The sequence below is a fragment of the Vulpes lagopus genome, chromosome 3 (genome assembly GCF_018345385.1).
Source record: "Vulpes lagopus strain Blue_001 chromosome 3, ASM1834538v1, whole genome shotgun sequence".
Classification (NCBI taxonomy): Eukaryota; Metazoa; Chordata; class Mammalia; order Carnivora; family Canidae; genus Vulpes; species Vulpes lagopus.
The window spans coordinates 139,021,982-139,037,291 of NC_054826.1; the positions used below are offsets into that span (position 1 = coordinate 139,021,982).

At 38.5% G+C, this 15,310-nt stretch overlaps 1 protein-coding gene across 4 annotated transcripts in view; it reads right to left on the reverse strand.

Annotated features, from left to right (window-relative positions):
- The window catches only part of AGL (amylo-alpha-1, 6-glucosidase, 4-alpha-glucanotransferase), a 73,544-nt gene extending 59,474 nt beyond the window's left edge, over positions 1 to 14,070 (reverse strand). Inside the window, exons 1-4 of one of the 4 annotated variants that reach the window (XM_041748092.1) lie at positions 13,921 to 14,070; positions 13,078 to 13,227; positions 724 to 934; positions 25 to 191 (exon numbers count right to left, since the gene is read on the reverse strand). In XM_041748092.1, the coding sequence (XP_041604026.1) occupies positions 25 to 191; positions 724 to 934; positions 13,078 to 13,159 (460 nt within the window). In that variant the 5' untranslated portion in view covers positions 13,160 to 13,227; positions 13,921 to 14,070. The other 3 variants (XM_041748089.1, XM_041748091.1, XM_041748090.1) reach the window with 3 other exon arrangements.
- Positions 14,071 to 15,310: the final 1,240 nt, after the last annotated feature.

A 15,310-nucleotide genomic window follows, 5' to 3' on the forward strand; every position in this document is an offset into this window, starting at 1 on the left:
GAAAAGAAAGATATCTGACATTACCTGATTCTTTTGCAACTCTAAGTCTGCTTTCCCATTCATCAAAGGGTCCCAAACACTTAGCTAAAAATGTCTGGAGAGTAACACAGTCCAAGGGTAATACGTGATTATCAGCACCAACATATAAAATAGGATCCACAACTATGTAACCCCCACCACTTTTCTCATTTCTAAGGAGAAAACAAAACAAAAACTTCTCAATGATAGGAAAAAAAAAATTCTCATGTAATAGTCTGACTCTCTAATGGGAGGTTGAATTGTCCCATTTAAAAATATATTTCTAAGCACATAAAATCATTTACAAAGTTGCAATGAAACTCAATGGAAACCCCTCATTTTATCCTTTTCTAATCTCTATATAATGACATAATACATACAATATCTAATAAAGTTGCTGTCAGGAAAAATAAGTGTACTAAAATCTGTCAGTAATAACAAAGGGCACTCAAGCAAATAGTATCTTATAATGAAGTTATATGAAAAGACTAGAGTTTTCAAGTGATTACTTAAAAAATAATACTTTGAATCTGCAATGAGTCTTACAATTACTTCCTAGGAACCATATTCTATTTGTATCTCAAAAAATCCTGTGAAAATCACACTGCCATGGTTTATATAGTAACTTTTTACAAGCTAGGTAATTTAACTAGATGGAATAAATTAACCTCCCCCCGCCCCCCATGTAAAGAACACTTGACTTACCCTTGAAGGAAGTAATACTGAAATGATCCAGCTTGCTGAAGATTAAGTTTACAGTATTTATCAGAATCATCTTCTCTTTCTGTTGGGTTTTCCCATTCCAGGGAACGGAATTTTTCTCGATTAAATGTTTCTCCGGGAAATGGGTAATTTGTGTACACAGTAACTGCTTTTCCCTGTAAAGTGGGACCTAATCGGAACTGTAGCTCGAACCCTAAACAAAAAGCATATTTCAATAAACTCACTGTAGGAACTTAAATTACCACATTAAGAAATAAAGTATTACATAAACTATGGTTTCTCAACTATGTTTAAAATAACTCCTAATACATAATGCTGGTTTTGGAACTACTTTGCATTCTAATTTAGCTGAATTTTATATTTCAACAAATACTACATCACATAACTGCCTGCTTTGTATTGTCCCTCTCTTCTCCTCCTGGAACCTGTTTCCTATTTGCATGGCTACTCTGGGATATGCAAGTTTTCTTTTCTCTTTAGTAACATATCTTTCAACTTTATTGAAAGTGCTTTTAGAAAACTAGGATAGCATTAAAGTAAAAAAACAAAATGAAATTTTACTGAACTTGAAATCTTTTAAAGTTCAATTTCAGTATAATTAACATATAGGGTTATATTATTTCCAGGTGTACAATATAGTGTTCAGTAATTCTACACATTACTCAATGCTCATCATGATAAATGTACTCTTTTTTTTTCATAAGATTTTATTTATTCATTCATGAGAGACAGAGAGAGAGAGGCAGAGACATAGGCAGAGGGAGAAGCAGGCTGCTCACAGGGAGTCCGAAGCGGGACTTGATCCCTGGACCCGGGATCATGACCTGAGCCAAAGGGAGACGCTCAACCACTGAGCCACCAGGTGTCTCAATAAATGTACTCTTAATCCCCTTTATCTATTTCATCCATCTCCCTACCCATCTCCACTCTGGTAATCATCAGAGAGAGAGTTTGCTCTCTCTTTTTTTTTTTGCTCTCTATATTTAAACTCTGGGGTTTTTTGTTTCCTTTTTTCTTTGTTTTGTTTCTTAAATTTCATATATGAGCAAAATCACATGATATTTGCCTTTCTCTGGCTAATTTCATTTAGGATTATATTCTCTAGATCCATGTTGTTGCAAATGAACAATTTTGAGCAGAAGAGTCATATGACCTAACTTGTGTATTAAATCATTTTGTGTACTATGTCACTCTGAATATGTCTGCTTCTGGTCATAATGGAGTTCTGTCTGCTTCTGGTCTAATTAGTATTAGATTTGCTCTCTGATGAGAAACTATTAGAAATATATGAAATAACCATTTTCAGAAATAAGTAGTGAAGCACTGTGATGCCTAATAGAAGGATGATTCCTATGAACCCTCTAGCTTTCAGACTGGGGGAACTTTCTGGGCTGTGACACAGGGAGCAGAAACAGTAGTCTGAGTTAAGGAGACAGAGATTAGAGTTTGGGGAGGGTGAAGAAACTGCAATTTTCAGGGCAGAATATGGCACAGAAGAAAGCTCTGTAAATAAAGAGCTCTAAATTATTACCTAGGGTCATCTTCAATCTGCCTGAATACCAGGCTGACATGGGTAGTATTTGACTCCAGGAGATAGGACAAAGGATAACTAGTAGGAGCTATCAATTGACCAATTCCCAAAGCTCACACAGGCCTGGGAGACATTAGAATCTTCAAGCAGTCAGAGTGCAGAGATGTTGTTGAACATCCGTTGTATTCAAAAGAGTCGTGTCATATGTAGTAGGGCTAATACAGCCTTATTTTCTTTTTTTTTCTAATACAGCCTTAGAGTGAAAACTAGAATAACCTATCCTGTCAAAGCCTAAAATAGCCTCAATTGGATTAAGCTGACCCATAGATAATGTAAATGGCTGCTAAAGTAAAGATACTACTCCTTTAAAGAAAGATAAACAAAATCCAGAGATACAACAACACAACATTCACAATGTCCAGCATCCAATAAAAAACTGCTAAATAGAAAGAGGAGGTGAGCACATCAGTGACACAGTTACCTGAGGTAGGGCATTTCACACAGAAGAAACAGAAGATGTAAAGGACCTGAGACTCCTGCTTCTGGCAAAGATGGAATGAATAACATGGATTGGATTTACAATCTTCCTTGAGACTTAGAAGAAAGAAACCAGGAAAAACCAGACAAAATATATGAAATGATAGTTTTCAAGCCTAGACATCAGGCAATAAAGGTCAGTGACCCCTAAGAGACAGAAAATAAACAATGTGAATCCTACAACTGTCCCTTCTTACTACTGTGAAAGAATTTCCAGGTTGAGGCACAAGGAAGAGAACTAGGCAGAGCTCAACTAACTTTCTGAGCAAAGAAGATGGAGCGAAGAATCTGTTCAGACCAAAGCAGCTAGTTTGCAGATGAGACCAGTTGGCAGCTAGTTTGCAGATGAGACTAGTTGGTAAGGAGGAGAAAGCTGCACAGAGACAGAACTCCAGAGATTTGCAGAAGTTCTGCCTTGAGTAGTCAGCTGAGTACTGCTCAGTGCATGTCTGAAACCAGGAATAGTGTTTGTTCTCACCAGCCAGATTGGAAAAATTCATAATTCATGAGGCACTGGAGAGAAAGTTCAGAGGATCTTGTTTCTGTAGTTGAGAATAATGAGCCCTGGACCGGGCATCATAAAAGTAAAACTCCAAAGTGTTAAAATATTTCCAAGTAACTTAACTTCATTCCCAAACAAAGAAAAAAAAACATTTTTAAGACCAGCACCCAACAAAGTAAAATCCATAATGTCTGGCATCCAAACAAAGATTATAAGACATACATAGAAACAAGAAAACACAACCCTAAAAATGGAAAATAATCACTTATTGAAAACTGACCTTAGAAATGACACAGATGTTGAACTAGCAGGTAAGAAAGGACCTCATTTATCATAACCATATTCCATATGTTCAAAAAGTTATTTCAAGGTACAGAAAATATTTAAAGCAAAACAGAACAAATGATCCAAACCAAACTTTTAAAAATAAAAACTACAAGGTCTGAAATGAAACACCTGCAACATGGAATTGATGGATGGTGAGATATGGCATTAAAAAAGGTTAGTGAATTTTAAGACACAGGAATAGAAAATTGCAAAATGAAACAAAGAGATAAAGAATTTAAAAAATTGAGAAAGTATTAGTGATCTGTGGAACAATTCAAGCAGCCTAATATATAGGTAATTAGAGTCCTCAAAGAAGAGGAAAGAGAGGGGGGATATCAAGTATTTAAAGAAACAATGGGTAGAAAGATTCCCAAATTTGGCAAAAGCAACAAATTTGTAGATCCAAGTTCAATAAATCACCAATCAAGAAACATGAAGGAAATCAGACCAAGAAACATCAAAATCAAATTTCACAAAACCAGTGACAGAATATCTTACACGTAGCCAAAAGGAGGGAAAATGTTACAGTAATTTCAAGGAACAATAAGAGAATGACAGTAGATTTCTCATGGGAAACAATAAAAGCAAGAAGACAGTGGAGCAATATCTTTAGAGGTACAGTTGATCCTTGCACAATATGATTTGAACTGTGCAGGTTCCTTTATAGGTTTTTGTGTTTTTTTTTTAAGATTTTTATTTATTTGACAGAGAGAGAACAAGCAGAGGCAGAGGGAGAGGGAAAGCAGGCTCCCCACTGATTAGAAGCCTGATGCAGGACTTGATCTCAGGGTCCAGGATCATGACCTCAGCTGAAGGCAGATGCTTAACCAACTGACACATGGTTTTTTAAAAGTACAGTACTATAAATGTATTTTTTCTTCCTTATGATTTTCTTAATAACATTCTCTTTTCTCTAGCTTATTTACTGTAAGATTACAGCACATAATACATAAAACATACAAAATATGTGTTATCTGTAAGGCTTTTGGTCAACAGTAGGCTATTAGTAGTTAAGATGTGGGGAGTCTAATGTTATACTTGGGTTTTTGGCTGCATGGGGAAGGGGGTCAGTATCCTTGGCCTTTGCATTATTTAAGAATCTACTGTACTTAAAGATTAAAACTGTCAGCCTAGAATTCTATACCTGGTGAAAATATCTTTCAAAAATAAAGATGATGAGGCCCAAATTTTTCAATGTCAGAGAAGATGTTACAAATAAGCAAGGTGGAAGCTACAATGAACTCTATTGTGGTGGATATGAATCAGAGATATCAGTATGAACTGTCCTATAGATGCATATATAAATAACATCAGTTTGATTCAAAGCAAATCCTGAAAAGCAAAACATGTAGGTATGTTTCAATCATGTTTAAAGCTGCTCTTTGGTAGAAGTAAGTCCCTCCCAATGATGTTCAATAGATGGTAAATTCTATACCACACTATTAAACACCAGGTAAGCTAATCTTTGTCAACAAAAGATTTCAATAGAAGACATTAAGAGAATGCTGGACCCTTTAATTTACTGTTATCCAATCAAACACCTCTACCTTTGCCTAGAGAAATACAAATACTCTGTTGCGTAATGCAGTATGGATATTGTGAGGAATGGAAGTTCTAGGCAGTCCTTGAAAAAATTATAATTTAGTGATAAATACTACTAACTATATTCTTGGGTTGTACTAAATTATGAATATAATTTTTTTCATAGCAAATGGTTTTAGCAAGTAAGAAACAAATTATCCAAATGGCATTATAAGTGATTGCAAAAATCCAGGGACTCACTTCTACTTCTCATACTTCTTATAAGTAGAGTGAAACTTATAATTTCTTTTCCAGGTAACTATATACACAGATTTTTCTACAAATAATTTGGCAGAAATATTCTAGTGTTAATAAGGGTTATGTTTAACCCAATAGTTTCATATATACATATATTTTCTGAGGAATTAATCAATGATGTAAACATAGAGTATATTCATAGCAGCTTAAAAACAAACTAAATATCTAATATTGGGAATGATTAAATAAATTAGGGTAAAAATTATTTTATTATGCAAGCTAGAATATTATAAGCCATTATAAGTCATGTTATCTAAAGATATTTAATAACATGGCTACTTTTATTCCTTTTTGTTCATTTTCTGCATCTATATAGATCTTTTGAAATCCTTTCCGGGAAAAAGCATGGCTGAATTGTGGCAGTAAGCCAGGAGGTGGAATTTACACACCATTACACTATACACAGGTTTCAACTTGCTTGAGTAGTAAAAACTCAATTTTGTTTTCAAACAACACACCAAAAAAAGGCTTTTTATATACTTCTATGATTTTATACTTAAGGAAACATCATTTTAAAAATAGAGGTACAATTATGAAGAGATAGTTTGAGAAATAATTACCCAAAGAATTAAAACATGAAATTTTAATACTCAGTGACTGTGAGAATCATAAATACCGGTATCTTTACAATAATGATTAAATTTATGACAGAAGAAGTACTTTCATTTTCAACAGGTACAATCGTTAGGGATTAGCTGCCTGAGCATATTTAAACAACCTGTCCCCTGTTCAGTTTATACAAATATTGTTTTTATCATTACACAAGGATTCAGAGAACTTGTAGTACAAAGGTTAAAACTCATTCAAAATCTCAAAACAGTATTTGGATGAGTGATATCCCTTCAGAAAAAGCTGACAAGCATTCTCTAAATATGGTATTTATTTATAGAATATACGTGTAGGATAACTTAATAAATTATATAAATTATAAAACATAAAAATGGGATAAAATATAAATAAACAATATTTTAAATGACTAATTTTATTTATTAATGGATGGGAAAAAATCTTTTGGCTCTTAATAAAAATCAATATTATTCATATTTGTCAGTGACAGGAGTGTGATTAAACAAGTTTCATCAGGGGATCCTTCGGTGGCTCAGCGGTTTGGCACCTGCCTTTGGCCCAGGGTGTGATCCTGGAGTCCCGGGATCGAATCCCACATCAGGCTTCCTGCATGGAGCCTGCTTCTCCCTCTGCCTGTGTCTCTGCCTCTCTCTCTCCCTCTCTCTGTGTGTCTCTCATGAATAAATAAATAAAATCTTTAAAAAACATAAGTTTCATCAATTTTAAGTCTTAGTTTAACATTTTATGATAAAGTAATTTAAAGATTCAAACGTCTGCTAATTGATATTTGGCTTAGTGGCCCTGGACTTGAAAAACACACCAAGATACCCAAATTCAAATGGAAGGAGTTCTTGGTGGCTATGTTTACTAATCGATAACATTAACTTTTCTTTTCTTTTTTTTTTTTTAAGATTTTATTTATTTATTCACGAGAGACACAGAGAGAGAGAGAGGCAGAGACACAGGCAGAGGGAGAAGCAGGCTCCATGCAGGGAGCCCGATGTGGGACTCGATCCTGGGGCTCTAGGATCACGTCCTGAGCCAAAGGCAGACGCTCAACCACTGAGCAACCCAGGTATCCCTATAACATTAATTTTTCAATGCCATTAACCAACTATGTAAAGATTTTTGTTGAAATGTGCTAGTAAATACATATTTTTCCTGACATCATCATTGTTTTCATAAGTTAATAAGATGTTCCATATTTATATATTAAACAGATGATTTGAAAACCAACTAGAATCCTTTATTTGGAAGATTTTAAACAGATTAAAAAATTTGGGGGGGGGTACCTGGGTGGCTCAGTTGGTTAGGCATCTGCCTTCTGCTTAGGTCATGATCTCAGTGTCCTGGAATAGAGCTCTGATTCTGGCTCCCTGTTCAGCAGGGAGTATGCTACTCCCTCTCCCTCTGTGTTCTCCCCTCTTTCTCTCTCAAATAAATAAAATCTTAAAAAAAATTGTTTTGTTATCGACTTTTTAAAGAGGGCAGATATTCATTATATGGCTAAAATCATATGATGGAAGTGTTACTAAAATACATATTCAAAATGTTCTTGCTATAGCAAGGGTCAGCAAACTATATCAGCCTACTACCTGTTTCTGTAAATAAAGTTTCTGTAAATAAAATTTTATTGGAACACAGCCACATCCATCCATTTATGTGTTGTTTATGGTTGCTTTCATGATACAATAGCAGAGTTGAGTAGTTGTAACAGAAGGTATATGGCCTGTGAAGCTACCTTTTTTCAAAGATTTATTTATTTATTTATTTTTAAATTTTATTTATTTATTTATTTATTTATTTATGATAGTCACACAGAGAGAGAGAGAGGCAGAGACATAGGCAGAGGGAGAAGCAGGCTCCATGCACCGGGAGCCCGACGTGGGATTCGATCCTGGGTCTCCAGGATTGCGCCCTGGGCCAAAGGCAGGCGCTAAACCGCTGCACCACCCAGGGATCCCAGATTTATTTATTTATTCATGAGAGACACACATAGAGAGAGAGGCAGAGACACAGGCAGAGGGAGAACTTGGCTTCCTGCAGGAAGCCCGATGTGGGACTCGATCCCAGATCCCGTGAGCCCAAGGCAGACGCTCAACCGCCAAGCTACCCAGGTGTTCCCCCTAGGAAGCTATCTTAATCCTAACACTCTATAGGAAAAAATGTGATCAACTCTGCTCTACAGTATCAATTTCCATCAAAAAGCAGTTAATTTTCTAACTCATGTTTACTTCAAAGTTAAATTGTGTTTATTTTTCCAGAAAATATTTTCTAAGTATTGTACTATTGAAAGCTACATGTCATTCCTAAAAAGGACAAATCTCAAACAGCAAATATCAAACACTTTCTAACTCATCTTTAAGTTTGACAACCTTTTGTGGTAAAAGAGGCATTTAGGGCAGCCCTGGTGGCACAGCGGTTTGGCGCCGCCTGCAGCCCGGGGTGTGATCCTGGAGACCCGGGATCGAGTCCCGCATCGGGCTTCCTGCGTGGAGCCTGCTTCTCCCTCTGCCTGTGTCTCTGCCTCTCTCTCGCTCTCTCTGAATGAATAAATAAATAAATCTTTAAAAAATAAATAAAAATAAAAATAAATAAATAAATAGGCATTTACTGTTATTCTACATTTTGTTACAAAGTACTGTACATAATCTACTATTTAAGATAATATAATTTGTATATGTACTTAACCTGGATTAGGTAAAATTGTAATCCATGGCAACATACTACAAGCAAACCAGTTATGGCTTGACTGTCAACTCCTTCCAGACCTATAACCTTCACTGTTTTCTCAGAATATGTCTTTTTTGTTTATAACTCATCTGACACACAAACTGAAAGCATCAATGTCATTTTATGCATTACCAAAATTTAATTGCTTTTTAAAAAATCTTTTTAAAAAGTTTTTAATTATTTTTTAGTGATCTCTATACCCAATGTGGGGCTTGAACTCATGACCCTGAGATCAAGTCGCATGCTCTTCTGAGCCAGCCAGGTGCACCCAAATTTAATTGCCTTTTTTTAAAGATTGTATTTATTTAGTTGACAGAGAAGGGGAGAGCAGGGGGAATGGGTAAAGGGGAAGCAAGCTCCCTGCTGAGCAGGGTGCCTGACACTGGGCTTGATCCCAGGACCCTGGGATCATGACCTGAGCCAAAGGCAGCTGCTTAACTGACTAAGCTCCCCAGGCACCCAACTTTTTAAAAACAAAAACAGTTGAAAGAAAAAAAAGGAGAAAAGAAAAGAAAAATCCTGTACTTTTTTTCTGTACTCCAATAGATAGGTCAGTGCACATGCCCACGGGTATATAGCTACTCGACCTCTAGTACAAATCCCTGAAACTAAAATTTTTATATACAGTAAATGAAACATTAGAATACCTAGACCATGTCAGATTCCATAATTACTCACTCAGTTTGCTAAAATTAGCTTAGGTCATAGCAGTACATGGTGTGGCTATCTTATTCCTCATAGAACACTAGGAATACTTTACTCAGATTAGCCATAGCCCTCCTGTAGGCAACTAATAAAGTGATTAAACTATTACTATAAACTATATTTTTTCCATCTTGCTCCCTCCCTGAATTTATATAAGCTTAAGCTCCTAATCAAGAAATCTTTATAAGCATTTTCTTAAAAAAAAAAAAAAAAAAGTATGAGCTGAAATTTGACCAACTGATATGAAAATGGAAGAACTCCAGGTTTGGGGAAAACTGATTTTGTTCATTATTCTGCTACTGAATGAAATATGAAATATAAGGGAAAGCAACAATTTGGCTGGAAAAAATAATTATTTGGTCTCATACTTGTTGAGTGAGAAGAATCTATTGAGATATTAGCCTTGAAAATGAGGAAGAATCCTTTCTTAGGAAAAAGTGAAAAGAAAAGAAAGAAAAGAAAAGAAAAGAAAAGAAAAGAAAAGAAAAGGAAAGGAAAGAAAAGAAAAGAAAAGAAAAGAAAAGAAAAGAAAAGAAAAGAAAAAAATGAGAGGGACTTGGTGACCAATTAAATATGAAAGAACCAAAAACTACCAGAGTTTTTCTTCACACTCAATTGGTCACCAAGTCCTATGAATTTTAAAATGTCTCATACTCTATTTCCTTTTTTCTCTGATGTAGTCAAACCCTTATCTTTAACCAGACAGGTTTTCATTTTTTTTTTTTAAGATTTTATTTATTTATTCATGAAAGACACAGAGAGAGAGAGAGGCAGAGACACAGGCAGAGGGAGAAGCAGGCTCCCTGCAGGGAGCCCAACATGGGACTCGATCCTGTGTCTCCAGGATCACACCCCGGGCTGAAGGCAGAGTTAAACCATCCAGGCTGCCCCCAGACATGTTTTCAAAATAGCATTCTCGATTTCTCATCTCTAATATCCCTTCATCTTTCCATTATAATTATCTTCTATAACAATATGATCAGGGATCCCTGGGTGGCGCAGCGGTTTGGCGCCTGCCTTTGGCCCAGGGCGCGATCCTGGAGACCCAGGATCGAATCCCACATCAGGCTCCCGGTGCATGGAGCCTGCTTCTCCCTCCGCCTCTGCCTCTGCCTCTCTCTCTCTCTCTGTGACTATCATAAATAAATAAAAATTAAAAAAAAACAACAACAACAAAAAAAAAACAATATGATCACCTCATTACCGCACACAAAAAAATCGACGTTCCCATTTATATCACTTGGTTGAATTTACTGGTTTCAACTAGAATTACAGACTGAACCACATCATTCTTATTTATAAGCCCTTCATAGTTCCCTCTTTAAACAGCTTGGCTGAATTTACACGTTTTGCTAGCTTTAACTGGTGTCTTAGTAATCAATCAGCAAGGATTTATTGACTATTGTACATTGTCCTAGGTTTATAATACTTTCCCTATGCTCACAGCTCTTAAACTCTAGTTGGACTCTATAAGACCAATAAGCTTTTAAGCACTGCTACATTGTTCAGGACTTAATTGTTCTGTGCCCATTATGTGATTGGAAATCAAAGAGAGGAGATAAAAAAAATTAAGGAAGGACTTCATGGAAGAGATGGAATTTTAGCTGAAAGTTGAGAGGTAGGCAACACAAAGAACTGATAGGAAGGGGATTTAATAGATACAGAAGAGAGGAATCAGATGGAGGTGAAGATGTCAGGAGAGCTATGAGAAAAGCCAGTGGGGAGGAAATTAACGGAGGAAATGTAAAGATGTAGGACAGTAGTGATGGGGCAGGGGGGGGGGGGGGGTGGCAATGAGAGACAACTTTGGCTAGGGAAGGTGGCTTCCATTATAGAATGTCTTGGAAGCCAGCCAGAGGCATTTAAATTTGACTTTATATATAGACACTAATTAATGAAAAGGGAAGAGATGGCATAAGATTATTCCAGTATCCATATTCAGGCATACGAAAGAGACAGAGAGATAGGCAAACAGAGACATTTAGAAAGAAATTATAGGGCTTAACGACAGATTGCAGTTAAAGGGAAGAAGTTGACAAAGAAAAGTACAAAGTTTCAAAGGCCTTGAAACTATGAAAATGGAGATACCACTAAATAAACAGGATAGGAAATCAAGAAGGTCAGAGAATGGGGAGATGGTTTTGTACATGTTAGATTTAAGTATATCCATCCAGTGGAGCTATTCTATTCTATTCCATTGTGTAATACCTGGGTGAAGCCAAGAATCCAGAATGAAAATACAGAGGTATAGTGATCTATCAAAGCCTTATACCCACTTAGGACTTTAAAACTCTATATTATTAATTTTGAGCTTCAAAATCCAGGAAGGTACAAAAGGAGAATTACCTTCATTTCACAAATAATGTTAATAACTCATGTGATTTTCCCAAAGTCCAACAAGTTGCTAGCAGCAGAGCCAAGAAAATTCTAGTTTTTTACTCTTGCCATTATATTCCCGGCTTTTAAGAAGCAAGCAAAATTCAAGGCTCTTCTTTCAAAAAGAGCCATCAGCATGCAAGCAGCAAATGAAGCTATGAGAATGTATAATTTTTTTGATGGAAGAAAAAGAGAAAAGAAAGCATTTCTGGCAGATAGGAAGAGTTAATTAAAATTTGGAAGGAAGAGATCTCAGCAACAGATATCACCAAGTTGACAGGAGTACTCAAGAGGGTAGGAAAAAATTTAAAAGCAGGAAAGTGCAGAGTCAGGAAAGCCAAAAATGGAGTTAGTACTCTGTGATCTTAAATGCCAAAGTTGGAAGAAGGTGATTTGGCATGGAGGTAACACATTTGACGGCTGAATTTTTTTTTTTTTCCAAAACTTTACCTCTTGAGATATTGGGGGAAAAATCCTTCAATGTTTACATCAATGTCTGTTACACTACTAAAGGGGTCTGCATTTAAGTTTTCATACATTAAACTTCTACTTCACAAGTTATATTAACATAAATGAGTGTAGAATGTTTTTCAATATTGAAAAATTATAAAGCCTTAAAAAAAAAAACCTCAAATATATTTCAACATAACCCGATTAGTTTCTTCACTTTTTATTTGGCAAAAAAATTTTCAGCTTTTATCTTCTCCATATTTGAGAGGCTTTGGAGAAACATAAATAATAGTTTGCTTTTTGCTGTGATCCATTTTACTAAATCAAAGTTCCAGTAAAGGAAAAGAATGAGGACTGTAAAAAAGCAAAACCAAAAAAAAAAAAAAAAAGCAAAACTATACATATATGCCCCAAGTTAAATTCCGTATGAAGTAATTTACCAAGTTTTCATAATGATCGTTAATCGAAATAATATGATCAATGTCTTGATCCTATTTGCAACTTTTGTCTTAAGTGGAAGTTACCACGGAAAGAAAAGTGAACTATTTTATCCTTGTTCTAACACCACGTACATAACATTTTCAATTTTACAACTGAAACCAACTTTCATTAGTGATATTTTTAGAACACAGCACCATCTTTGCACTGATCAAGCTTAGAAAGATCCTTGGAAATTCCACCTATCTTAAAGTCTAAAAAAAAATTTAATATGACCACACATTGAAAAACGGAAAAGAGACACAAACTAATGAAACAACTTGCCACTGACCTTGTTCAAGTCTGAAGAGGGTCTTTTCCAGCTTTTCCATTTCGTTCAGAAGTAAGATTCTAATCTGCTTACTGTGCCCCATTTTGGCTTCTAGAAGACTTGAAATCGTTCAGAAGAATGAAAAGGACTCCGAAGTCGAATGAATTACCCCTAAGAAACAAAAAGAGGAATTAAGGTAAAGAACTATCACCTTGAACTCTCTGAGGCTGACAGCCGCACTTACATGTTCTAAACGTGTTTTCACCCCTAGCAGAGCAGAGAGAAAGAATGAATCTTATTAAACAGGACCTGAGGAGGCAAATTAATAGTTTCCTCCCTTCGAGCACAACCGGACCGAAGGAACCCTCCTGTATGATAGACTCTTGCAATGAAAACAAAAGAAAACAAAAACCTAAATTATTCTCAGAGAAGAGCAATACGCTGTGGAAAGCCCGGATTGGGGTTGGGGGGGGTGGAAATTCCCGGTCCCAAGCCAGAAGGCTTTGGAGACTACAAATGGCACTTCTGCTTACAAGAGATTAGTGTGCTCCGAGATAACAGGTGGGCGAGCTCCCCATTCCCAAATTCGGGTTGGAAGCCACCAATGGGGAGATGAGAACAGAGGGGAGCAGTTGTTCCTCCGGAATAGCATAGGATGTACAGACAGAGCTATAGATAGAAAGCAGGCCTCTCCCGGAGCCGGCGGCCGCCCCAGCACTTACGCTGCGCGGGCCGTCCGTGCGCCTCCCGGGCCCTGCAGACCTGCGGCGCGGCGGCCGCAGCCGGGGGAGGATCCAGACCCGCGGCCCGCGCCCGCGCCCGCACCCGCGCCCGCACCCGCGCGCAGGGGGCAGCCCCGCTCACCCAGGGCCCGGCGCCGGGAGGGCACGGGGCGGGGCGACGGCAGCCGGGCCAGGCCGGGCGGCGGCGCGGACCGCGAGCGCCCCCGGGACCGCGCTCCGAGAGCCTCGACCCCGCCGGCCTCGGGGGCGCGCACCCCGCGGGGGGCTGCCAGGGCCCCCCGTCCACTTCCGGGAGCGCCGCGGCCGCTAGTCTCGCGAGACTGTGGTCGGTCGGGCCGGGGTCAGGCGGCGGCGGCGGCGGCCCGGGCGGCCCGCGAGCGGCTGCTCCTCCCGCCGCTGGGGAGGTGCGAGGTCCGGCTTGTGCGCCGCCGTCGCCGCCCGCGAGCCCCGGGCTGAAGGTTAAAATGCTGCGGTAGACGGGCTGCCACGAGGTGCCCCACGGGGCCGCTTTGTGGAACGGCTGAGTGGTGGGAGGCCAGCCGCCCAGCTGCTACTGCTTTTTCCACCACGATGTTGTTTTGTAGCCTTGTTTTGATTTTTTAAAAAGATTTTTATTTATTTATTCATGAGAAACAAAGAGAGAGGGGCAGAGACACAGGCAGAGGGAGAAGCAGACTCCGTGCAAAGAGCCCGATGCGGGACTCGATCCCGGGTCTCCAGGATCTCACCCTAGGCCGAATGCAAACCGCCCCGCCACCCAGGGCTCCCCTGACTTTTTTTTTTTTTTTTTTTTTTTAAACATGGCTTATGTTTGCTTGGCCCCAGTTCTCCGAATCTTGCTTTCCCCGTGGCTAGAATAGGGGCCTGGCCACAGGCTCTGGCGTTCCGTCCGTCCTGCGCGGGCCATCCCCGGGTCTGACACGGGGCACCCCTTGAACGCAGACACGGACGGGCTAGGAAGGGGAGGTGCGGGCACCCCTTGCACAGTGTCTGGTTGCATCTGACGTACACTGCAGAGACCTGAAGGTTGTATGGGATTAAGAATCTATTCTGGCTTTTGGTGCATGTATTTTAGGGCAGAAATTTAGGCTGTGGTACAGATGCCTCTGGGGATTTAATGACAGGGGAAAAGAAAACTCCTAGAGCATTCCGAGGACACCAAAGGATCATGAGAAAACAGGTCTGCAGGGGGGAGAAAAATCTTGCTTTCCTTATGGTAGACGTAGTATAGGTCCAAAACCAATAACGAGTTACAAACTAAAGATACGGAGATGTTTGTTTTAGTAAATTTCTGAGAATGGCTAGTTGCAATGGCCCAAAGCTGGGTTTGGGAACCCATAGTTCACTTAACTTGTTCAACTAGTATTTATTGAGTACCTAGAATTTGCCAGGCATGGAAGTGAAACAAATTCGTTGCCCTCGTGGAACTCCTACTTTTTTTTTTTTTTTTTTTAAGATTTTATCTATTTATTCATGAGAGAGAAAGAAAGAGAGAGAGGCAGAAGCAGGCT